The sequence below is a fragment of the Polistes fuscatus genome, unplaced genomic scaffold (assembly GCF_010416935.1).
Source record: "Polistes fuscatus isolate 324 unplaced genomic scaffold, CU_Pfus_HIC Scaffold3, whole genome shotgun sequence".
Classification (NCBI taxonomy): Eukaryota; Metazoa; Arthropoda; class Insecta; order Hymenoptera; family Vespidae; genus Polistes; species Polistes fuscatus.
Window position 1 is genome coordinate 8,349,986 of NW_025113107.1, and position 25,832 is coordinate 8,375,817.

Below are 25,832 nucleotides of genomic sequence, written 5' to 3' on the forward strand. Positions count from 1 at the left end.
ATTTTTATAAATAGATAATTTAAGAAATATTCAAATGTTTAAAGTAATATATTAAGTATTGCGTAATAAATATTGTCAATTAATATCATTTCTTTTTTTTTTCCTTGTAATATGTACATTTGAACAAAGTGTATACAAATTTGTATACTTTTTAAGCTGCAAATTTACAATGAAATAAAATCTTTCAGAATTATATATAAATTGAATTACTTTTTTTAAATGTAAATTTGAAAATGTTATATATATTCTTAAATTTTGGTAAGGATGTGTATGCTATCAAGCAGCTTTTTCAATAATATATTTCTATTAATATGTATATTTGTATATATAAAATAGCATATACTTTACTAGTTAAATTACAAAGCACGTTGATCTGTATTATTGAGATTGCCTTGACCTTTGTTCAATTCGGAAATGCATGCCCATTGACCTTCCGAATTTTCACGCCAAAGTGAAACTTTATTATCTCCACCACTAACTGCTAAAATACCACCTGTTAAAGACCAACTAATATTCCAAATGACATCATCAAAAATATTAAGAACTTTAGATGTCCAATTTAAGTAATCATTCGATGTCCATATAACAACTCTACGATCTTGAGAACAAGAAGCTAAGGTACCTCTGGAAGGTCCAACTGCTGGTGCCCATTCAACATCACGTACCTAGCAGGCAAAATCAAATTAAAACAAAATTTTCTTTAAAAATTCAATTGAAGAATATAAATGATACAAAATTGAATTACCCAATCACTGTGAGCTTCCAGTTTATTTTCTTCCACCCATCGGTCACCTTCTTCTTTCCATATTTTAACTAAATTATCACAACCTCCAGTAGCTAATCTCTTAATAGGACCAGTCTTTTGCTGAATGTTATTAGAATCAAAACTGGTATCTATCGCAGGACACCAACTAACCGCATTGCATCCAATAGTATGTGCATTTGTTATTTTTTGTGTATCCCATGTATCAGCATTATTAGTGAGTATAGAAATAGAACCATCTGAACTACCGCAGGCTAAAATCAAACCAAATTCGTGTGGTGCCCAAGCAACTGAATTGACTGAAGAATCATGTCCTGTGTGTTCATAAATTTTAGTCCATTCACCCAGTTCTTTCCAAATAATAACTTTTCTATATGTGAAATAAAAATTTATTAAATTATACGTCAAATATATGTGCTTGCATTTAAATTGTTCGCATATGTGACAATAATTTTTAATTAAAAAAATAATAAAAATAAAAAAGAACCAACCTATCATAGCTACAAGAAGCTAAAATATTTCCAAATTTGGGATGTGCCCAAGCGACTTGCCAAACAGGACCTACGTGCCCTTTAAGATCTGCAACTAAACTCTGGGATCCATTTTTTAAGTCAAAAATCTTTACAGAATTATCACTTGAGCATGTTGCTAACCTCAAACCATAATAGTCCATTTCAGCATCATGGATCATATCTTCGTGATTCGTATCAACAGTATTTAAAACAGACACCATTTTGTATTATTTTCTATTATTATTTGATTACCCTTACGATTTAATCCATAAACAAATGGAAATTTATAATAACTAAATATTTACAGACCAAACCTTAGGTTATGTTATTTCACTGTTTGTCACTACGTGGAATCATGCGCATAAATCTATTGCGCATCTTACTTATAACGAAGTGCCGCCAATTTGTTGAATTTAAAATTTTTCTTTCGTTGTAAGATATTTTACGTTACTTTTGTGTAAGATATTGCTACAAGTCGATAAATTACAATAATTCTAATTAATTTTATAAAATTATACAAACAAAATTTTTACTGATACGTACTATAAAAATATTACATTTTGTAATAATGCATATAATAAATGTTAAACTTTTACACTAACAACTTTTCTATAAATGAGCAATTTATTTATTAAAATTTTTGTTTTCATATAGTCAGATACGAGAGGTCATAAGAATAGAAAATCCAGAGGTCACTGAAATCGGCACGATACTACAGTCACCTATCAATATAAAAGTGAAATTTAATCGTAAGTTTGATCACGAACTTAATACTGAAAAGTTTTTAGCAACGACTTACACCATCTTATAAGCGCAATCTATTTCATTATGTTCATGACAATGTTTTAAGATTTTCAAATTTGAACGTTAACATTGAACGAATGGATAGACTGTCAGAGGATTTCTTTCGAATGATGTGGTTCGTTGTTTTCATTTATTTATTACATTATCCATCAAAAATAACATTTAATTTGATCCTATCCAGAGATTAAAAGATAAAAGGATATTAAAGATTTTCATAATAATTAATAACAATAATTTATAATCTCATAATGTCAACCCCGCCAAAATTTCCTAATACTGAGTTGGATACAACATTATTGTGCACTCCTATGCCAAAGGCTTCGTCAACAGTACAGAGAAAGTCTACGTATGATTTTTTTTTAATTTTTCTTTTTTTTTTTCTTCTTTTCCTCTTTTTCTTTACATTTGACATAAATTTAAAAATAATAATTATTTGTAGACTTGAAAAGAAATATCTTGATATGAAATTCATGGAAGAGAATTTTGTTAAACCATCTTTATATGGGACCAATATGTTGCTAAAGTCAGATGATTCTTCGTTAGGTATTCTTAACAATATATCAAGTTGTAAGTATTGTCAATATGAACCTTAGCAATTTAGTTAAATGTAATGTTGTTATTCTTATCTGGTAGTATTAGAAGAAACAAGTGGAATAAACTATAAAATGAAAGAAGAATCCAATAAATTAGATGCTGAGCAAGAACTCGCTAGGAAGTTACTTAGAAAATGTAGCAATATTAAAGGTTCAATATCTTCTTCCGGTAATTACAAAATTAATATTATTAATACGCGTACATATATATAAAAGATATAGAAGATTTCATTTATGTATGTCTATTTATTGATTTTTCATAAATGATATTATTTTTTAGATTCTAATAAAGAGGATGATGTTAATATGGAAACTATAAGAGATTACGTTCATTCTTCAGATCAAGTAGATGGTAATTCTTTTAAGTATAATATTGATAATAAGTCGGAACAACAGGATACTCTACATCCGAAATATTCGAGTAGTGTAAGTAATGGAAATATTTTTCACTGAAAAAATGGGGAAAGAATATTAAATATAAATATGTTTATTTTATTTTTTCAGGTTGTATTTAAGCTGGATGAAATAACAGCTCGTTCTTCAGAAATGAGTAAAAATGAGAAACTTGAATCTTTTTTTTCGCCAAAGAGCGCAAGAGGAATTAGTTTTGATACAGTTATAGCGGAACAACAGGCAGTTCAATTTAAAGATGAAGAGTTTTATTCTATCTCTCAAATAAACAGTCATCTATTAGCTGATGAACCTTCCTGGAAACAGAACTATACTTACAATTCTCCTTTGGCAACTAATTCGGAAAAAGAATATTTAAATTTGTCGTGTTTTTCTGGTATTATTGGAGACGCGGATGTATCAGTGGAGTAAGTTATTTACAATTAATTTGCTTAAGAAGAAAATTAATTATTTTTTTTTTATCTAATTTATTAATTTTGTTCAGATCTAGCATTGGACGTAAAATATCTATCGGTGAATTTTTCAAAAGAAAAAGTGAAAGTACTGGAAACTTGTCAAATAGTATTACGGAAAGACCACCTTTAGGAATACCTATTAAAAGTCCTAAAAAGAAAAGACAATTAATACCTTTAGTCGATTCAACCATTGTAGATGGTAATTTTAATATTTTATATCAATATTTCTACTTTTTTCAAATTACATTTGTATTTGTGTATTTTATAGGATCCTCGACATTTAGAGAAAAGGAGCAGATTCTTACAAATGTGACACAAAATATCGAAGAGCACAGTATTATGAGTTTAAGTAGTATTGCTCAAGCATTACAAGACCTCGACAATTGTACTCCACGAAGATTAGTAGATCAACTTATAATGGCCAAAAAAAAAAGGAAAGAGTTAGAAAGAAATAATGACCAAGGCAATACGTATATGCTTTCTTCTTCAGACAGACGATCTATGCCTGTGACTCCAAGTGCTATTAAAACTAAAGATGATAATATATCATCTAAACTTTCATTAGATAGTAAAACCATTAACGAAACATTAGAGACTAAACAAACTTTGCCAAGAATGTTAACATTTACGTCTAATTTAGATTTACATACTAAGAATATTTTGGAAGATATTCCTCAAATAATATCATTAAAGAAGGAAGAGGAAAGTTCCATGAATCTTCAACAGCAGTTGGATACCGGTCTGTAATTATTAATTAATTAAGTTAAACAATTAAATTTAATCATATTAAAATAATATGTTAAATTTATATATCGATCGTATTTTAGATGAAATTCAATTAGTAGATATGCAATCTATTTTAAAAGATAATAAATTATCTCTATCCAAAATAAATTCTGATAAATCAGTAATGGAAAGAAAAGAATCATTCAAAAAAGAAAATATTTCATATACATCTAAGGCGGACTGTAGCGTTCAACAATTATCAACTGTTGAACGGTCAAGTTTGGGAACATCTCAATTACAAGGTAGAAATGCTTCGTAAAATACAATTATATTTAATTATTAAAAAAAAAAAAACAAATATTAATGTCGACACATGCAAATTATTTTTTAGATATCATTCTTAGCAAAAATGGTCAAGAAATTTGTTGTTGTATCGTTGGTATGTCGAGAGAAGCGGATATCGAATTAACGAATACAGGAGATAAATGGATTATTTGCTTATTTAATACATATCAATTACAAGGAGATAAGCAAAATTTAATACTTCATTTACCCCAAGATAAAATTCTTATAAAACCAAATTCAACTCGGTCCGTCAAGGTATACATAAATAGAAACATATAAAATTATTTGAATAGAATAGATTACTATGTTTATTAATAAACATTATATTTATTATACTACTATATTATTTATAATCTAATATTTAGATTGGTGTAAAAGTAACGAAGAAGACTAATCCTGTGATAGTAATATTAAATATAATAACGACTGATATGGTAACAGGAAAAGAATTAATAATTAAACACATGATCTATGTTGAATCGGAGGAACTTCAAGTAAATGTATTAACACCACATGAAGAACTTGACTTTGGTAGCATTCTTGAGAATACTATAAAAACTTTATCCATTACATTACAAAATAAAAATAATATGATTCTACCTATAACACTGTCGGTTGTACACGTAAGATTTTTCTTTTTTCTTGTTAATTATTCGAGCTGAATTCATTACAAAGTATATTTAACAGCTTAATATAAAGTATATTTAACAATCATAGGATGGTCCCAAAATTTTTAGCATTAATAACTTACAAGGTGATTTGACACATGAACTTAAACCTCGCGAACAATTTACTGCAGTTGTACAATGCGAAGGGACCTCATCGTTGTTAACTTCAGGTAATAACAATACAAAATATGTTCGATTATTATTTATTATTTAAATTTTATTAAATTTTTTTTTAATTTGTCAGAATTATCGCAAAATCAATTGGTCAATGTAGAAGCAAAACTATTAATACAAGTAAATAACAAAAAAGATGATGCTGTAATGATCAAAGAAATACCACTGTTTGTTAAAATAGCCCAATGTAAAATACAACTTGTTGATACTGAATTACCTATAGAAATTTCCAAGAAAAAGATGAAACATTTTACTATTATTAATTTAGGAAAGTTGCCTATTCTAATAACAGCATCCATAGTACAAGATGAATATTCCTCACATCATGTTGAAGATTTTTCTATTAAACCTGAAAGTCTAATGTTACAGCGTAATGCAACAGATAAATTTTTAATAACGTTTAAGCCACGTCAAAATGATATTCGTGATAGGTAAGCTATTTTTGTGAAATTAATAAATTGATAAGTTTACATTATTCTCAATATTTTAATGTTATTTATATATAATAATACAATCATTACAGACACGTTAAAATTAAGCTAACTGCTGGTAATAATACTTATTATTACTCTTTAATTGGAAAACAAAATATACCTATAGAGATAGAACATGAAAATCATTTACGCTGTGAAACGCCGCAACAGTTGTATAATGCTATCTCTCCGAATTCACCACAAAGTATACATTCCAGCAGGTAAATTATATAATTATATTATTTGTTATAACAGTTAATAAAATGATAATCGTTGTATTAGATCTGGAAGAAATTCTCCAATTAGTTCAGTATCTGGCTCAACTGTTGCTGGAGATCAAATTCCTATTAAATCAACGCACGCTGCTTTAGTATGGGGTTCTATAAAGCCAAATAAAAGTAATATTAAAGAATTTACCATTCGTAATATGAGCGAGAACAGAATAAAACTTCAAGTTCACATATTCGATAATAATAATAGTTTTCTAGTAAGTATAAATAAAATAATAACGTGTACTGTTTAAATAATTAATAATAAATAAATAATATTTTAGTTTCTTAAAGATCATCAAACAACAAGTCCAAATATTGTGCTATTATTGCATCGTATGGAAAGTAAAACACTTTCTGTCATATTTTGTCCACGTCATATTGGTGCAGCTACTGGAAAAATTGTTTTTAGTCACTACGAGATCAAAAAAGAAGAAAATAATAAATCACGTCCTACGAAAGCAGTAAATATTTTATTCGTGTAGAAATTCTTTAATTTAAATAGTTATTAGTTAACATATTATTGTACATTTATCTTAATATAAAATATTTGTAGATATCTTTATATGGTTATGGTGGTTTCGGTAGAGTCATTATATCTAATGTAGTTAAAGATATTGGTGAGAAAATGTGGTTGCCTCTTGGCAAATTGAGTTCTGGCGGGATTTTAAATGCAAATATTAAACTAGAGAATGTCGGTGATCTTTGTTCGTATGCTAAAGTCAAATTAACGCCTAAAGGTATATTATTTATATCCTCTATCGTTTTTTTATTTGATTCTACATTTTATTTTTCTATATAAGTGCCGGAAATAAACAATTTTTTTTTCAGCTATTTATCCTTCAATGCTTTCCAGTTGGCAAATAAATCCAACAGAACTCTTATTGGAACCTAAAGAAACTCAGTGGATTACATTAGAGTTTCAACCAAAAAAGGAAGACTTAGTACTATTGCGACAATGTTCCAATGTATGCCATGTGGGAACTATAAATATTATCTATGGCGATGAACCGACGCGTTGGCGAATACGTCGGTTATATAGTAAAATTAAGAGTGCGAGTGATTTAAATGGAGGCGAAAGCGAACCGTTTAGAAATATAGTTTATCCGCTCTGCAAGATTTTCCCTGGGGAACAAATGATGTCGGATTTAAATTTAATTAACGATTCAATAGTAAGTTTTATCATATAATATGTTCAATATTTTCTTTATGATTAATGGTCTTTGCTACTTTGGATATTAACATTTCAAGTTATGTATAGCACAATCTTAGCGATTTGTGTCATGGAGTGCGTCAACATGAAATAATGTTAACCGTGGAAACCAATGCAGATGAGTCATTATCTATGATGCATGATAGCGCAGATGAATCACAAATATTTTATTCTCTTTGTAGCGATAACAGTCATATTTATGAATCGAGTGGTAAAAGTTTTTTACCATTGGAGTAAGTATGTTTGTCAATATTAATTATAAACCAAATTTTTTACAAGAGAATTTATTACTTAAATGTTAATTAGTGAGTATACTAATATATCAATATTAAATTAATCACAATTCTTATTTCTATATACTGCAGGACAATAATAGGAGGCAATGAAATAAATGAATGTCAACAAAAGTACGATGATTATTTTACGGTATCTCCTGATGTAGTCAGCTTAATTCCTTCAATAAAAAATGAAGCAATCGTGACTATTTTAAGTTCGAACAGAGTAGCGCAGCCATATGAAACTGTTTTATCTAACACAGATGTACTTAGTATACTTCCAGCAGAAGGTATGATACCAGCTGGTAAAGGATTTCCTTTAAGAATAAAATGCAAGCAAAAAGTCCAACGTAGTTTGGAAGCTACATTAAAAATATATACCGAAAATCACAGACGAGATGTAAAGATAAAAGTAGCCGTCGTACATTAATTTGTGTCTTATCTTAGGTGTAATTAAAAATTTAATGTACAGAATTAAATATACAAGTATTTTATATTTTATAAAAACAATATTTTAATGTTAATAAAGGCTTTTTATACATTTTTACTGTACAGAGATGTTGAAGTTTCAAAAGATTTAAATCTTGTTTTCATCCAACTTGTTGGTAATTTTAAATTGTGCTTTGTGCGTCTTGCACAATGTTTGAATTATTTGAACCATGTTTGTTGTATCACTAATACCAGAATGTAATCTACCTTTAAAAGGAAGGTTCAAGTGAGAGAGCATATCTGTTAAATTTCGAGGAAAATATTTGCATGACACGCAGAATGTTTCTTTCAAGTTGATCCATTGTTTGAATTCTTGTGGTATTTGTAAATTGTCTGTAGCGCATTGATTAGGTAGCATCACTTTCAAATCCCAATTGCCACACGTTACAAAAGCACTCTTGTCAATTGGATCAAAATAATTGTTATCCTTTAACCAGGTACAGAATTGAGAAAATACAACTGGAAAGTGATCTTCATCATTGACCATTTCTTGCATTATTCCAGTTAATTCAGTGCAGAAGGATGTCAGGTTAGGATTAATTCTGGGTTTTACATATCGATGAAATACATTCTTCACTTTCAAATCATCTGTGTCTAATACTATGCAAGGAAATTCAATAATCTCTTGCGGTAATAATAAGGCCTTTTGTTCACAAGTAGCTTCGAAATCAACTACGAGCAAGTATTTAAATTTATGTGCAACATTGGCTACTACTTTTGGAATTATACCAGTACGTTCTAAAAATATTCTATGTGCCATGCCTGATTATTACAAATAATTTTTACCGAGCTCGTTCATTTATCATTCAAGAGCATAAATAAATTTTATAGGTTAGGTCGTTAAAGAGATAAACGACATAATCTATATAATTTTTTCTATTAACATAATATACATATATGTGTATATATATTTATATAATCAAAATAAAATGCTTATAATTTAATTCAAATAACGGCGTAAATTTAAACAGATAAAAATTAACAACAAATTCAAATTATTCTAAGTAATACCGAACGGCGCGGAATACAAATTCGTGAGAAAGGAGATGGGACGGTATTATTAAAATTCGATAACTTGTCCCAATTTTTTTAACCGATTAAGCAATACATCACCACGTTTGATCGTATTTTGATAAACCAATCCTCGATCGGAACAAGCATTGGGTGATTGTCCTCTGTCACAACCGGATGAGCTAACTATAACCACAGTAGCAGAAACTTTATCAATTTTACAATGCAATCTACCACTGGCAATAAATCGTGCCATTTCCTGTTCTATAAAATCTTCGGTAACACCAAATTCAATAGCCATGCGATTTAAACTGAGCGTTCGATATGCCTGTAAAAGTTGCGAATATGCCTTTATTCGCATCTCTCGAACATAATATTGATAATGCGGACGAAGAATAGGATCAAATTTCATCTCAATTTCAATCCATCCCAAATGTTGAAAGAAATCACCGTAATGGCAATTATACAAACTGTTTAAGTAATCTATGTAAGCTGAACATTCGATAATTAAAGATTGTTGCAATATTCCATTATTATTGAATCGTTTATCAAGCTCTGATCTTGATAATGAGATCATACCAGCCAAAATAGTATACTGTACTATATCCTTGAATGGCAACAATTCGTATGATTCAAAGGTAGGAATGCAATCTAATAAAAGAGATACTGCACGTGGGAAATTTCTAATTGCCAAACAATAGATTGCTTCGTATGCTTTTAATTTGTTTCGACAACACCAATTACTACCCATATTGCAAGATACTAAAAAAAATGAATGCAATTATTTAAGTTGATAGAATCATGATAAGCGGAAAGGACAAGAAATTTGAATTATATTTTTTATGCAGAAATATTTTCTATGTATACCTTCCATTAAATCGCTTATATTTTTTATTAATTTCCCCATTGAAATAACATTACTTTTGAAATAAGCTATTCGAAAGAGACAAAAAGCTGCTTCTGCTCGGATACTGGAAGAATTACTCGTATCTTCGAAAATAGATGTTGCAATATTCGTAGCACGATCGGTATCACCGATTTTACACGCATATTCAAGCATTTCTCTCCAATTTCCTTTAGTTTCCTCGTCGAGATTCAAATTCGTATTTCCCGCTTCTAATTCTTCCCATGCAACTACGTTAGTCTGGTGCATTTCGTTATATAAATTCATATCCATGTCCCAATAAAAATCTTGACAAACTTTTTGGTAATACGGTGCCATATTATTGCGCTTTATAATATCTAGAAATGAATTTTTCAATTCTTCTTCTCCCCAAAATTCGCTTAAACTTAATTTGAATCTCATTTTAGGAAGCAACATGTATTCTGGTGTTTGATCACGTAGTAATTCTGTATCGTTCGTTGATATCTCACTCGTCGTAGCCATTATCGTGATAAAATTAATAATTTAACGATCGTTCGAGACGAATTATAAATATTTGTCAAATATTTTTAAGAGGTAAGTTTTCTTTTGACAGATTTTTATGCGATCTTGTTTTCAATTTCCTAATAACATGCACTTATCACAAACGCTTAAATATCATTTTATAACTTTATAATGACTTTTGTTTTCTTAGCTGTGATTGATTCGATCTCTAGACCAATAGAAACATTCCATTTGAAAAAATCAAGATGTCAAAATACGCCACAGTAAGTGAAGTATAAAGCGCGGGCTTGTAACTAACCTTAGATTTAATTACTGACATTAATTAAACATTTGAGTAATATTATGGCTACTGATAATGAAAAATCAGCTAATTTACCATGGTAAGTCTATCATTACATTCATTTTTCATGAAATTTGTGATTGTCAATATTTTCATAATTTTATTTTCAGGGTTGAAAAATATCGTCCTAAAAAGTTGGAAGATCTCATTTCTCATGAAGAAATACTAAAAACGAGTAAATATTTTTCTAGTAATTAATTTAATTGATAAACGTATAATTTATACTGATCCTTTACATATTCATATTCTTTTTATGTTTATATGTTTAGTTAACAAATTCATAAATGAAAATCAACTCCCTCATCTTCTACTTTATGGACCGCCAGGAACAGGAAAAACAAGTACTATATTAGCTTGCGCTAGGAAACTTTACAAACCTGAGCAATTTAATTCTATGGTATTACCTGTTTTATATTTAATATCTATTAACAATATTACCTCAGTATATAAGAGTACTGTAATATTGTAGTACATACTCATAGGTATTAGAAATGAATGCATCCGATGATAGAGGAATAGGTATAGTGAGAGGACAAATTTTAAATTTTGCTAGTACAGGTACTATGTACAGATCTGGATTTAAATTAATTATTCTCGATGAAGCTGACGCTATGACCAATGATGCTCAAAATGCTCTTAGGAGAAGTAAGTTTATTTAATTTAGTTGTTATAAGAAAATAAAAGAAATATATTTTCTTTTCAGTTATTGAAAAGTATACGGAGAATGTACGCTTTTGCGTTATATGTAATTATCTTGGTAAAATTATACCAGCTTTACAATCAAGATGTACCAAATTTAGATTTGGACCACTGCAATCGGAACAAATTTTACCAAGATTAAATGAGGTTATAGAACTGGAAAAGTAATTTATCATTTCAATATTTTCATTTATTTAATATTAGGGATAGAAATTTATGAGTGTACTTGTGATTATTAGTTTGAAAGTAACGGAAGATGGAAAGCAAGCATTAATGACGTTGTGCAGTGGCGATATGAGGAAAGTACTAAATATACTTCAGAGTACTTGGTTAGCTTTTGGATCTGTCACAGAGGAAACGGTATATTCTTGCGTTGGACATCCACTCCCAGTTGATATAAAAAATATTGCTAACTGGTTGCTAAATGAATCTTATGAATTATCCTATTGTAGTATCCTTTCGATATATTTGAATAATTTTTATCGTTGTTTTTTTATCATTCTAATAATTTCTTTAACGCATGTGATTAGAAATACAAGATCTAAAAATAAAGAAAGGACTCGCATTGCAGGACATACTTACCGAATTGCATTTATTTGTACATAAAAGTAAGTTAATATTGTTAATATTTATTAGAAAGATTGCAGTTTTTAATGTAAAGATAATTTTTTAAAGTTGAGTTCCCAGATTACATACTCATAGATTTGATAATAAAAATGGCTGAAATCGAGAAAAGGGTAGCAGTTGGATGTAGCGAGGCGATACAATTAAATGCTCTAGTGGCAGCTTTTCATCAAGCACGGGAGATAAATGTTTGAAAAGTATGAATCATATATACACACATATTATATATATCCACAAATTCATTCATAAGTTTTTCAGTTAAAAACTTTATTCATTCCATAAACTGTATAAAAGACAATTAATTTGAATTGAAAATAAAGGTCTTTTTTGTATATTTTTTTTCGAATTTGGTAATATTTTTTTTGCAGATATTCACGAAACGATTGATTGATCAGTAGAGTACAAATGTAGTAAAGAAGCCTTTATTTACACAATGCGACACGACAGTAACTTCAAAAAAAATTTAATTACATTTTTTCGTGAATCTTATCAACGAGATGGGATCTAAGTTTCCCCCGAATTGGATGTCAAAATCTACAACGTAAAATAGGTAGAGTCATCGCGTCACTTTTACCATTAATTTTCCATCGTTTATAAATTCGTGTCTGCTTGTCGTGTGTATATCGGTAATTACATGAAAAGTGTAGACCTCACTCTCCAGTTGGATAGTCCTTTGTAACACAGATTTCAAAGTATATGTTATATGTATATATATATATTTATATGAAACACATACACCATCTGGAGATTACACATTGACAAATACAGTTCGATCGGCACGCGATTTGCTAATTGTTATTCGAACCTATTTATTTATTTAAAAAAATCCTATCGAACGCGATCGCGATCTACATAAACTAGGAAGAAAAAGAAATTTATCATTCATAAAAGCTTAAATTACAGCAAAATTATCATTCTATCTTTGTATAAATAAATTCTACAAATTATATATACATAAACGTTATCGATTATTGGAAAATAATCCTAATTTAATGAATACTTCTAAATACAGAATATAAACAAATGATTCGTAGAATTTAAACAAATTATATTTTACAAAGTATTACTAGTCAAATACATAATGACGTACATGAAAAGGAAAAGAAGAAGAAAATTCAGAAGCAACCTTGATACAAACCTGACGCAACCCGATGAATCATTTGTAATCACCCTGTACATATTTATATATTTATCGTGGGATCGATAGAACTAACACAGTACTTCTTAAATGTCAAAAACAAAAGTTGACGTTATCGTAATGTTAAACACACACTACGGTAACGTGCTATTCATAGTATTCATAAATTCGAGAAATACGCTTCTCTCTTTCTCTCTCAGATAGAGTTGGAAAACCATCAAAACTAGGTACTATCACTGTAAACCTATATGCGAAGTCGGCAAGTGGAATGACCTAGCGTTGGTCCGACGAGCCATTAATTTCTACACTCCCATCCGCCCTCTCCCTCTTCCTCACCACTTTCATCACGCGATGCGATACTACCCTCTACCACCCACTTTCACCCTTCTCACCCTTTGCCCTGTGCCCCTTCCTCCGGAAAACTCAGCGTATCACCGTTGTGGTATCTCTCTCGAGTACCGCCGAATTTTTAATGAAAGTGTTCCGACATAAGTTTATCGCTAATTTTCGTCCATTTCATTATATACGCGGATTATGCAAAAGCTGTGGACGACGTAATACACGCGTTGAATGTAATCGTATATGTACGTTTTGCGCTACGATTTGCTGTTGTCGTATCGTGAAAGATGGCAATGGAGGAGAGAGCAAGAGGAAGAGGAAGGTTTGTAATAGCATTCAAAAATTACGAGAAATAAAATAAATAATAAAAAGAAAGAAAATATATATATATATATAAAGGAAAAAACAAACACAAATGTTGCTGAATCTATTACAAAAGGGAACGAAACTGACATTGTTGAAAATTGTTTTTTGTTACTAACGGTATATTTTCATATATTTATTCTCCGTCATGTGTTATCGCGAGAGGGGGAGAGAGAGAAAGAGGTTCACAATAAATCTTTTAGAAGTTGATTTAAAAAAAAATTAAAAACAAATAAAAATGAAAGAAAAACCAACAAGGGGTGAAAAATAAAATAAAATCAAAAGCACACGATTCAATATTACTTAAAATTAAAATTCGCCGAACGCGAGTAGCGTTTTTTCGTTCCAACTGATTTTCTCTCGTTCGAAGGTTTGTTTCGAAACCATTACCCCTCTCATTCCCACCTGCCGCCCTCCTTGCGTTGAACTTTGGCAATGGGATTGTTTTCGGTCCTTTTGTTTTTTCTTATTTATTTTTAACAGGCGTGTGTACTTTTTATTTTTCGTTTAAATCAACGTCACGTATTCGTCGAAATCGGTAATTAAATAACACTCAGGAACGATACCAAATCAAACTTTCGAGTTAATAAGAAGTTTTCAAAGGTGGTTGTAGTAGTCTGCAAAACGAGGAAGAAGGGCAGAGGCAGGTGGCTGAGGGAAAAAGGAGTGAAAGGGGCTGACGTCGATTCTGCCAGCTATTTCAGCTTGAAAACTTCACGTAGACGTGCCCGTGTTAACTTTCCGCTTCGAAATAACTAATTCAATTAGTATATCAGTGCCGGTGTAAGGGTTAACTACATCCACGCGTTCGTGAAGTGTACGTAATCCTCGTTCTGTGACTTAACTTTGACATAGCTAATCCCTCTTAAACTTTGCTTCTTTGACCTGGACACGTTCAGTTTCTTATTCTCCGTGGATATCTCTGTATGAGAAAGAGTAAAGAGAGAGAGAAAGAGAGAGAGAGATAGAGAGAGTGATAGAAAGAGAGAGAGGGGGGGAAACACTTTTGCAGCGGTGGATAAGTCTGACAACGACTTTCACACCTCTATATTCGAGTTGGTTGTGTAAAGTGCGTTAAGCTTGCCTTTCGACAATGTAGAGTAGTAACTTTCTTATTAATAGGAGAGACCTAGAAAGGATGTATGTGTGTGTATGTGAGAGAGAGAGAGAGGAAGAGAGAAGGTAGGAAAAAATAAAAAAAGAACAAAGTTTAAGTAAAAGTTCGATAGATGGTTCCGATGGACGTCCGCGAAAACACTTTAACGTGTTACGTGTAATAACTCGTGATGGTTACGTGGTTTCTTATTAAAGTTATCTTTTTGTCGACAGAAAATAAAGAGAGGGAGAGAGAAAGAGAGTTGATATTATGAGCAAAATTAGAAATATTATTAATATATTGTATTTGTTTAATTCGATAGGGACATTTTTTGTTGTATTGGGTCATCACAAAAGTCTTTTTACTTTTCGTATTAATTAAATTTTACATGCACAATATTTATTTGATTGAGTTATATACCGTCCACTTTGCTTTATTAATAAGAAATAAATAATGAAAAGTAAAGTAATGAGAAATATTGTGGACGTAAAACTTTTTAAAAAAAAGCGAGATACTTCTGGGATGATCGAATACAACATATATTTGATATATGTATATAATTTATATATAAAATAATATAAATATAATTATAATATATAAATATATAATTGAAATTAATGTAATATAATATAATATATTTATGTAATATATCAGATGTATTCGGATGGGTATAAAAATTTAATTCCATGTACGTAAAAAAAAAATCGAATAAAAAAAATAAGATTTGTTTTTGATCGAGGAGTAAAATCGTGTTGAGAAAATTTAGCGGAATACGCGTTCACTGACCTACTTCTCCAATGATTTATAAGATACTGACGTTTTCTTTCATTTATGTTTACATATTTGTTATCCATCGTAATGTTTACATTTCGCCTTTAGCGATACTTATTTATCCTTCATTTTCAGTTTATTTCTAAGCGTCGAACTGTCGACAAGGATGTTAGCGGAATTTACAAATCGTTGCATCAAATGCAGATAGAAAGTTATAATACAGAGAGGATAATGAAGGGATTAATTAAATATGATTTTTTTCTATGATTATCATAAATTTGGTGATAGGATAACAATAGTTTAATTTAGAATTTTTAACATAGGATTTTTTCGAATAACGAGAACTAAAACTAAACAAATGTTACTTCTTTCTTTCGACTTACACGTATATTTTTACATGTAAAATTAATCCCCTTTCGGATATATCTCGTACAATAAATAAAATATTAAATAGAAGAATAAACATTTAAGGAAATAATTAATTAATAAATTTCTTTTATCGATACAATCTCAAATATTTTCAACCTATATTCGTATATTATAAAATAAATAAATCATAAAATCCGTTTTATTTTTTTGTTTAATTTTTCGACTCACACCACTGTCATAATTATCCGCACATTTATAAAGTTTATTACGTTTACGAATGAAAATTAAAGAAAATATTAATAAAATGATAAAAGTTAGATACGGTTAAGTAATAAATTGAAAGAAAATCAAACGAACTAATTAGAGTTGTTAAATTTAATTATCAATGTTCGTTGTTTATTCTCCTTTTGTTTAAACAAATGTTCTGCAATGTTTCTTATTCTTATTCTTATTTTTCGTTGAATTTTTGTAGGGAAGGAGAGAGACCGTTTGAGGTAGGAAAAGTAAGGAAGGAAGGAAGAAAGAAAGGAAGTTGGGATAAAACGCTTTGAAATATATTTCTGAGGTGAAGAAATCGTCCGTCACTCGTTGCTGTTTCCTCGAATGGGTAAGTCCTTCAAATATTCCGACATTCTCTTAAACCGTTCCGTGATTCGCCCCACTTCACTGCCCTACATTTTTCTTTTTCACGTAAATTCGTTTCGTCTGTACCTTAAAGCTTTGCTGCATCCTTTTACGAAAAGATAAGGAAAAAGAAAAAGGATAAATGAGGAATACTAAAAAGAAAATAAAAAAAAAAAACAATAAAAAGAAATTATTTCATTTAATTTAAAATCCTTACAAATTGAATCCTTTTTCTTCGGATTTTTATCAACTTTTTGTTCTTTAGTTAAATTTGATTTACCAAAAAAAAAAAAAAAAAAAAAAAAGGATGAGAAATTTGACAAATCATAAATAGAAAATAAATAGAAATAAAATGATTCAAATAAGGTGTTGCAATAGTTTTTGTTCTCAACAAATAAGAAAAATATTACTCATTTTTACACTAATTAAATAATATAAAGGGTTTATCTCTTTCGGTGTGAAAATGTTCTTTTTTTTAAGTGACTTTTCGGAGGGTAATAAGGGGACTCTTTAGAATTTTTTTTTTTTTAAATCAAAAAGGTGGTATACATTTTTTATATTTAGATTAAAAGGTTACATTCACCTTGACTCTCGGAAAAACTCGCATAAAAAGAAAAATTTTCTTTGACGCAACTTTCAAGTAACGTCATCCCCTCTCTTTTTATCATAGCTCCTTCGTATTATCTTATTATAGTAAAAATGAATGCAGTTCTTTTGTAAGTTTATGAAAAATCAGTTTGCAACGCTTTATATGCAGGTGTAATAAAAATAAATAAATAAATAAATAAATAAATAAATAAATAAAGCACTTTTTCAGGTCCACGTCGATATAACTTACATTTTTTTTTTTATATCTAAAATTTCATCGCATACTTTGATTATACTATGCATATACATAGTTGCGTAATAATAACCATACATATTTAAAAAACATGTATATTAGAAAAAGAATCGTAGTAGATGAACTTTTTAATCCGTTTCTATCTATCTGTGATTCTTGCTTGTAGTCTCTTACTTTTATTTTTTTTTTTTTTTCTACATGTTATGAGTACCTTTCCATTTAGTAATACGTGACTTGAGTTCTAAGTTTATATTTAACTTTGTATAACGAGCGCTTTCCATCCAACATTACCTCTTTAGGCATCTAACGAAGAAAATTATGTCTGAGCGTCTGGTGACGGAAAACGTTTGCTTTTACAAACGAGTAAGAGTAACAGGAAGAGAGCGAGACGGAGAGAGACACAGAGAGAAAGATATAAAGAGAAAGAGAAAGAGAGAGAGAGAGATAGAGGCAGTGAAGAAGAAGAAGAAGAAGAAGAAGAGTCGTGTCATAAGTGTCGACTCTCTAAAATCGTCTTTGCACATTCGTGATAGTATTCCGTACTTAATATTATGAATTTGACGATTATTCGCTATACATGAATTAACTTTTATACGACTAAATTGAACTATATTTATTATGTCTATGTCAAATGATATTTCATTAGATTCTTTTGTGTATTTTAAGATTTTGTGATTATCCTATCATCTCGTTGGATAGAATTCAATTGACGATATTAAAACGTGAGCAAAAGAAATGATTAACTTGTATATAGAGTATTTACAAATATATAGGCGTAATTCCAAAAGTGATTTTAACATTTCCTATATACGCGTATATATTTTAATGTTGTATATTTTTTGGATAAATATTTTATCGAGTTCTTTGCTTTTTGTTTTTATTTGACAAAGGTGAAGGAAAAAAGAAAAATTCATTTATCTCAGGTAGTTAGTAATATATTCTCTTTTCCGAAATTTTACATGTATGCACACACGCACGCACGCACGCACACGCCCGCGTGAGTTTAAGTAAATGTATAGGTGTATATGTATACACTTATGGTAGCTATAGTGAATTTGTCGTGCATTACTTTAAACGATACACCTGCAGGCAAGTAATTTTGTTATTAATATCGCGTAAATATCGGAATACCGAAATAATGTACGAAGGATATCGTTGTAATATCCGATTAGTAGTAGCTCGATACGCTGCGGTCGAATGGCGTATATCCGAAATGCGTATCATCAGAATATTCCAATAGTAAATTATTCCCACATTGACAGCTCTACTACATGATCGCTTGCCATCGAATCGGTTCGATTGCCCTACGTATAAATTGATCGTACATATACAAGTAAATACTCTAATATATCTATGTGTATGTGTGTATGTGTTAAAGTAATTATTACAAAAATGGAAACAACTATAACAGTTTCTAGGATAATCATTATTTCAATTAAATTTCTCTAAAACAAAACATTAGAAAATAGTTATCGAAAATAGTACTAAACAAATATTTTTCATTGTGTAAATACTTGTAAAATTAATGGGGGATTGTACGAGGACGGGTTTGAAAAATTTTCTTTTCTAAAAGTTTTAATGTTACGTTGAAAAATAAAAGTGAATTTTGATCGACAATGAAATAATTGTTTCTATGCCAGGTTCAAAACTTATATATGTATACTTATATATATAATATTTTTCTTTTAGTATATTTTTTTACATATTTTATATATATATTTTTTTGTAGAATATAAATTAGTTTGAATTATTATTATTTCCTGATAACTTTCACGCTAAAGAAAAGAAATAAACTTGTAAGTTCTCGTAGGATTTACTTTGACTGGATAAGATTTTTATTAGAAAGTCAGGAGTCGAAAGGAGATGGGTAGGGGTAAGAGTAGAGGAAGAGGAAGGTTGAAACTTTGAGTATCATAGATGAAATTCTCGTTCCGAATATTCTCTCGTATAGAATCGTACAAATGAATTCAGATATATGTACGTTTGTCGTGGTAGCTGAAAGGAGGATTCGAGATTATCATAGTCGTTCTCCTTTCAATTTATTGTTTCGCATTAATATGTAGTCTCTGTGAGAGAGAGAGAGAGAGAGAGAGAGAGAGAAAGAGAGGAAGAGACAAACAGAGGATTTTTGTACGTTTAAAATGTTAAGTATTTTGAGTTCTATTTCATCATTCGTTTGGTTTCCTTTTTATTTTTATATCGATGATATTTTTTATATATTTTTATTGTCTCCAAAAGGTTGCGACAGGTAAGTCGGGGGATGGGGGAGTGGGGTGAATTTTATTCTGTTGATCCAGTGAATATTTCCACCTTTGAAAATCACCTTGAAGTTCGCTTTCAACTCTCGTTTACAAAAGCTATTGCGACGATCGACCCGTGCGTTACACGAAGCTAGTATTTTTTGCGATCTCGTGAAATAGCTTTGCTACCGAGAACTCGTTGTATGTAAAAGGAATGAGAAAGAGAACGAAAATGAGAGAGAGAGAGAGAGAGAGAAAAAAAAAGAGAAAAAGAGAAAAAGAGAAAAAGAGAAGAGTGATTTAAAATAGCGAAAGCCGTCCTGGATACTACGCGAAAAGAAGTTCTGCGAACGAAAACAATTTTTCTTCTTTTTGTTTGTTTGTTGGTTGCTTTTATTGTTTTTCTCTTCATATTTTTTTTTCTCTTCCTTTCTCATTTTTTTTTTTACAATCCCGCCTTCCTTTTTCCTTTATCTTTTTTTTTTCGGATTTGGTTTTTCACTCTTTCCTTCCATCCCGTGGCTACTTTCGAGTTAACCGCGACGCGGAAATTATGTGGGATTTAAATGACCCGCTATATACTTCCTCTCGAAAGAATGAAATTAAATTTAGGGAATGGATCGACCGATTTATCTCCAAAGTATTAGGTTCTTTTCTTCTTCTTCTTCTTCTTCTTCTTTTTTTTTATTATTAATTTCGAAAGAATATCTTTGAAATTTATCTTATTTCCTATGTAAAAAAATCTATGTAAATAATTTCTAATCTTACAATAGGCCTGGTAATTAATCATCATAACAAAAGTCCACATTTAATTCTTAATCGGGATAATAATTCGTTAATAAGAAAAAATAAATGTGAACGAGGTTACTTTTTTAACACTCGTCGTTTTTCGTAGCAAAGAAAAATAGAAATTCGATGGCGATCTTGTCGCGACGCGGTTGAGTTTTAAACAACGGATTCGTGCAAAAGCTATGCGAGTTCAGCATAGAAGATAGCATCGATGGATGATGGAGAAGAGATGGTGCCTCGAACATAAAGCTTCCTAACGGAATATATTCGTGAACGCTCGCGTTTTGCCGTTGGTGATGCCATTCTAGTCTCGATCAAGGGTTGAGGGGTTGCGGTGATGCTTGTGGCGGGTGTGGGGGTGGATATTCAGGGGTTTTGGGTGGGTAATAGTGGTGGTAGTGTTGGTGAGGGGGTGAGTGGGTGGTTCGACGTAGAGAAAGGGAGAAGAGTGGGCGTAGATTCACGGACGATTAGCTATATCTCACTTTTCGACAGTCGTCGATTGAAATACCGACGCTACCCTGAATAGACAGAGGAGTTGGGGATGTTAAGGGGTGAGGTGTGGTATTCATAAGGGATGCGTGTACTCAAACGTTCTTTCTCATTCTCTCTCTCTCTCTCTCTCTTTGCATATACACACATGTATATATGAGGATGTATGTGTGTGTATGATTTTGTGTACATAGTCAAAGAGAGAAGTCGTAGCTTCGAGTGAAGTACCTCGTAGTCGGTGAGATTCGTCGCCATTTGCATTGATTCCGTATCTTCGAATATAAATGGGTTCCCAACGAAACGTTGAAGAGTTTGCCTATTTGTTAGTATGCGATTAATATAATACTTTTGATCTGTTTTAATTGTTTTATATTAAATACCGGTCAAAACGAATGAGATGATTATTTTCTTTGATGTGATTATTGAAATTAGTTAAAGTTATTTATTTAATTCAGATAAAAAAAATATATTCGTTGGATAAAATATTGATAAAATAAATAATATAGATAGAATAAATTAATATGCAGATAAAATACATAGATAAAATATGTTTGATAGTTTTTATAGAATCAAGAAAATTCAGATAATCTTTCTAGAAGATTATTTTTGTCGATATCCAGATCAAAGGTTTTTAGTTCCTCGAAAAAGAAAATATTTGATAATTATTCGATTATATCTTTTCTCGTATCTTTATCTCGAATTGGTAATGCAAAAACAGATGATATTTCATCATAATTAGTCATCATTTATCGGTTGTAAAACATAAGTGATATCAATAGTGTGATATCGGGATGAATTCGAACAATGGGCAGATAATTGCGAATCAGAATGATTGATGTTACCTCATCGAACTATTCTCTGTAAAATGTGGATCTAGTTCCTTTTCTCTCTCTGACGTATGTGTGTTGTAAGAGTGAGAGAGAGAGAGAGAGAGAGAGTATGGTATTGTCGTTATTTCAAGCATGTTCTATGTTTTATCGGTCGGTGACTTAGAACGCTCACATAAGCAAGCCCATGCGTATAAGTATATACGCATATATATATATATATATGTAAATATATAGTATATATGTATCTGCTGGGGTTTAACAATGGACGTTCTCGAAACCGCGTGCATTTTCCACTTTGTACTCCTATTGCACAGTGTAAGGTTCATCTAGTGCATTGGAAATAGCGTTAAATTCGAGTGAATGCTTGGAGATAGTAGGTTTTTTTATTGTAGTGTGTTCGAAGAACGATACTACCTAAATACTTATATATACACATACGCACACAAATATATATATATAATATAGATATATACGTTAACTAAAAGCGATAGATCACGAATAAAGTTAGGAAATTTTGTTATACGATTACTACAATATATATAAAGAGATAGAAACGTGTGTGTGTGTGTGTGTATTCTGTATCCTCATCAGTTAGAATAGAGAATATTTTTTGTTTCTGGCTATCAGGAACAATTTCGGTGTTTCGGGCTATCGCTAACGAATAATAAAAAAAAATGTCGGCGTAAAGCGAGAGAACTTTCGCGTAGTTGTGTCAAAAGCGCGATACTAGTATCGATGATACAATATATATATATATATTTGTTTTCCTTTCTCCCTCTTTCTCTTTCTCTCTGTCGGGAACGTCACAAACTAGACGAGTTAAGCTCGTCAGGTGTTATATTAACGTTGAGTTAATTCGTCATAGAAATGACATTCTCCTATAGAAAGATTGTAAATAAAAATACCCAAATACATTGCATCGCATTGCACTTTTGACTGTGAGTTGAGTGTATGCATCGAATATGTTTTTTTTAGCAGGTTATTTCATGAATCAACGGATTTCACGTTTTAACAATAACAGAGAGTCTTCACTTTTTAATATTATTCATAGTCGGACTAACGGGGAAATCAAATAACAACATCGAATTTCGTTTATATCGGCGAAACATTTTCTCTCTCTCTCTCTCTCTTACTTTCTGTGTTTCTCTCTGTTTCTCTAGAGCTCTTTATCTGTAATAAACTGTCGTCTCATTCGGTGACAGTCTTACGGAAGTGTGCAGTTATACGCGACATGAATTTATAGATGCGGTTACAGGTGGCTATAACGTTTCCTCTCTCTCTCTCTCTCATTGTTTGCATTCCGCTTTCCATATTCCGTCTTAAACTGACACATACAAGCACTGGAAGAGAGACGCCATGCTTTGCTTTAACGTATAGGCATTATAGTTGCTTCAAATATCACGTTGAAATGCGTTCGAACGAGCGGATCTCGCAAGACAGCTGGGAATTTAGTTTGCTTTAGGTTAAATACTTTACCCTCCGAACAGATTCGACTACTCGAATATGAGAATCAAGGAGAGAGAGAGAGAGAGAGAGAGAAAAGGAAAGGGGGATGGGGTAGAGAAATAAAAAATATGAGATAGCAAAGAACGAAAATATGCTTTTTTTCTAATCGGTGTGTCAATGTATTTGCGTTATCTACGATTTCCTAAACGATATTTCTTTTATCTTCATCTTTTTTTATTTTATATGAAGAGAGGGGGAGCTGGGTGAACGGATAGTTTTCGAACGTTCAGCATAACAAAGAGAAAAAGAATTAAATTGGAGATGGGTGAACGTTTGAAACGTTGGAGCCATTTTAATCACCACTACTCGGGATCAAATTCCTCTGTTCCATTCGATATGTCGTGATCGATCGATTGACGGATGAATAAAAAAAAGAAAAAAAGAAAAAAAGGAAAAATGGTGAAAAAAATATTCTAAAAAAGATCCTAAGATCGGTTTCCAGGGTGGGGCGGGGCGGGGGGAACGGTGACATGGTTTTTTGACAGCGAGATATTCGCGATATGCAGTTCTCTTTCTCTTTCTATTTATCTCTCTCTCTCTCTCTCTCTTTCTTTATTGATGCGTATTTCAATGTTTTTTTCGAAACATCCAACTAAAAATATTTACATTTAGGCCAGTCAACGCGGGCCAAAAACTGACCTTTTAGCTGATCGCTTCAAAATTTGACCTAAGGGTAAGTTGACGACGCTGAATCGAATGGTGCTAATTATAATAAGGTCAGCAACCGGCATCTTGGGGAAAAAGGGTAAAAAAGGGTAAAATATAGCCTTATCTTAGAATCTAGGCATTTAATCGAAAAAAGTTTCAAACAAAAGTTGTAGAGAATTGAAAAATACTAAAAAAATGTTCTATGAGTTATCTTCGTATTTTCAAAAATAAGCGCATAAAATTGGATTGAAGATGGGAAAAAAATTGTAAGAGTGGGAGAAAGCAAGCTTATCCCTCCGTCGCGTTTTACACGCGAGCGAGCTAGTGTGCGTGCGAGCGTCCGTGTGCACTAAACACAAACGAAGGATCTTCGGCAATCTTCGGGACTCTCGGTCTTGAATGAAAGTGCGAGTGAGAGAACAAACCAATACTTCTCTCTTTTTATTTATCATGCGATAACGAGTATTATTGTCCTTGGCCATCGATTGTTGAGCCTTCTGATATTTCTCTTTTTATATTTTTTCTTTCGGTAGCAAGAATTTTACGTCTTGGCCATCGAGCGTCGAGCCTTTTGTATACGAGTGCGAGTGAGAAAGAAAACCGATATTTCTCTCTTTCTATTTTTTCTTTCGGTAGCGAGAATTCTTCGTTTTGGCCATCGTGCGTCGAGCGTTTTGTATATCTATATATCGGCGTATAAGCGCGGCATTTTTAAATCGAATCTTGATGCTTATGGCACGCCGTTTTTTATTTATTGTGAAAAATAATGAACCTTGAGTAAAAAAAAAAATAATTCATTTTAACAGAAACTATTATTATTTAGTTGAGAGTAAAAATAATGAATTAATTTTGTGTCTCGCCATAAAATTAATTAGAATAATTAATTGATATAAATTCGTTGCCTCACAAAAATTTAATTGTATATCAAATTGAATACATATTCTTTGTAAGACGAAATTTAAAATTTAAATATTTTTCTTAATAAATTTTGTATTTTATAAAATTTTAAATTACTGATTTTTTGTCTTGTAAAAATTTATTTGTGTATCAAATTGAATACATATTTGAAAAAAAATAATTTTATCTCTACACATAAAATTAATTCAAGGAAAAGATATTCTAAAAACATGGAATTTTTTTTTTGTCTACACATAATTTTTATTCATTTTTATTTTGTTATAAGAAAACAGTAATGCATTTTTATTCAGCTTCAAAGTCATAAAATTGTACAAAAAAAATTTAATACTTGTCAAGTGGCGCGTTAGCGTAAGTAGTATCGTCTTTGATTCTCGTTAGTTGTTAATATTATTATTTATTAAGTTAATATTATCCTACTGCGAAAAAATTAAAGGAGGTATGCGTGGCGGCACGTTGCAATATAAATTTATTGCCTCTCAAAAATTCTTAAGAAAAGATAGTAATATTTTTTTATATGTTATTCCTGCCGGTAATACCTGAGGAATAGATCTAAGATAGTTGTGTAAATATTCGAAACCGATCGGTCCAGCCGTTTCTCGAAACAGTCGATACAGTATATGTATTTCGAAGATAATTT

At 30.7% G+C, this 25,832-nt stretch overlaps 4 protein-coding genes across 7 annotated transcripts; 2 read left to right on the top strand and 2 right to left on the bottom strand.

The window, feature by feature from the left end:
- Positions 1–85: 85 nt before the first annotated feature.
- LOC122519257 (protein SEC13 homolog) lies at positions 86–1,641 on the bottom strand. The gene is made up of 3 exons (XM_043638599.1): positions 1,255–1,641; positions 746–1,133; positions 86–665 (listed from the first exon to the last, which is right to left on the bottom strand). Exons 1-3 carry the CDS (start codon positions 1,494–1,496, stop codon positions 357–359), a joined length of 939 nt encoding a protein of 312 aa, XP_043494534.1. The 5' UTR covers positions 1,497–1,641; the 3' UTR covers positions 86–356.
- Positions 1,642–2,011: 370 nt separating this feature from the next.
- Positions 2,012–8,160, top strand: LOC122519426. 3 transcript variants are annotated; one of them, XM_043638837.1, is made up of 20 exons: positions 2,012–2,194; positions 2,261–2,425; positions 2,519–2,646; positions 2,713–2,841; positions 2,953–3,098; positions 3,177–3,490; positions 3,568–3,737; positions 3,807–4,277; positions 4,366–4,566; positions 4,656–4,864; positions 4,975–5,232; positions 5,327–5,447; positions 5,522–5,882; positions 5,975–6,145; positions 6,207–6,411; positions 6,478–6,657; positions 6,750–6,933; positions 7,025–7,365; positions 7,455–7,639; positions 7,772–8,160. In XM_043638837.1, exons 2-20 carry the CDS (start codon positions 2,328–2,330, stop codon positions 8,109–8,111), a joined length of 4,212 nt encoding a protein of 1,403 aa, XP_043494772.1. In that variant the 5' UTR covers positions 2,012–2,194; positions 2,261–2,327; the 3' UTR covers positions 8,112–8,160. The 3 variants fall into 3 exon arrangements, with proteins under 3 accessions (XP_043494772.1, XP_043494770.1, XP_043494773.1); XM_043638835.1 differs by having other exon boundaries at positions 2,012–2,425; XM_043638838.1 differs by having other exon boundaries at positions 2,012–2,425; positions 2,519–2,622.
- A 15-nt stretch (positions 8,161–8,175) lies between these two features.
- LOC122519324 (26S proteasome non-ATPase regulatory subunit 6-like) lies at positions 8,176–10,568 on the bottom strand. Its single transcript, XM_043638696.1, is given in 3 exon segments — positions 8,176–8,960; positions 9,279–9,933; positions 10,039–10,568. Coding segments are annotated over 3 exon segments (1,887 nt in total). The 3' UTR covers positions 8,176–8,258.
- Positions 10,510–16,814, top strand: LOC122519427 (replication factor C subunit 5). Of its 2 annotated transcripts, none has more exons than XM_043638840.1 (9): positions 10,510–10,640; positions 10,759–10,948; positions 11,019–11,083; positions 11,178–11,305; positions 11,391–11,553; positions 11,612–11,771; positions 11,847–12,058; positions 12,138–12,215; positions 16,780–16,814. In XM_043638840.1, the coding sequence occupies exons 2-9, from the start codon at positions 10,911–10,913 to the stop codon at positions 16,803–16,805; spliced, it is 870 nt and encodes a 289-aa protein (XP_043494775.1). In that variant the 5' UTR covers positions 10,510–10,640; positions 10,759–10,910; the 3' UTR covers positions 16,806–16,814. The 2 variants fall into 2 exon arrangements, with proteins under 2 accessions (XP_043494775.1, XP_043494774.1); XM_043638839.1 differs by lacking the exon at positions 16,780–16,814 and adding an exon at positions 12,283–12,565 and having other exon boundaries at positions 10,511–10,640.
- The last annotated feature ends 9,018 nt before the right edge of the window (positions 16,815–25,832 follow it).

Coding starts and splice junctions, on each gene's coding strand:
- LOC122519257 (XM_043638599.1), bottom strand. CDS start 1,496: ATGGTGTCTGTTTTAAATACTGTTGATACGAATCACGAAGATATGATC. Junction 1,134..1,254: donor GCTTCTTGTAGCTATGATAG/GTTGGTTCTTTT, acceptor TTTCACATATAG/AAAAGTTATTATTTGGAAAG. Junction 666..745: donor TGGAAGCTCACAGTGATTGG/GTAATTCAATTT, acceptor TTTGCCTGCTAG/GTACGTGATGTTGAATGGGC.
- LOC122519426 (XM_043638835.1), top strand. CDS start 2,328: ATGTCAACCCCGCCAAAATTTCCTAATACTGAGTTGGATACAACATTA. Junction 5,233..5,326: donor TAACACTGTCGGTTGTACAC/GTAAGATTTTTC, acceptor TAACAATCATAG/GATGGTCCCAAAATTTTTAG. Junction 6,934..7,024: donor AGTCAAATTAACGCCTAAAG/GTATATTATTTA, acceptor TTTTTTTTTCAG/CTATTTATCCTTCAATGCTT.
- LOC122519427 (XM_043638839.1), top strand. CDS start 10,911: ATGGCTACTGATAATGAAAAATCAGCTAATTTACCATG. Junction 11,554..11,611: donor TCAAAATGCTCTTAGGAGAA/GTAAGTTTATTT, acceptor TTTTCTTTTCAG/TTATTGAAAAGTATACGGAG. Junction 11,772..11,846: donor GAGGTTATAGAACTGGAAAA/GTAATTTATCAT, acceptor TGTGATTATTAG/TTTGAAAGTAACGGAAGATG.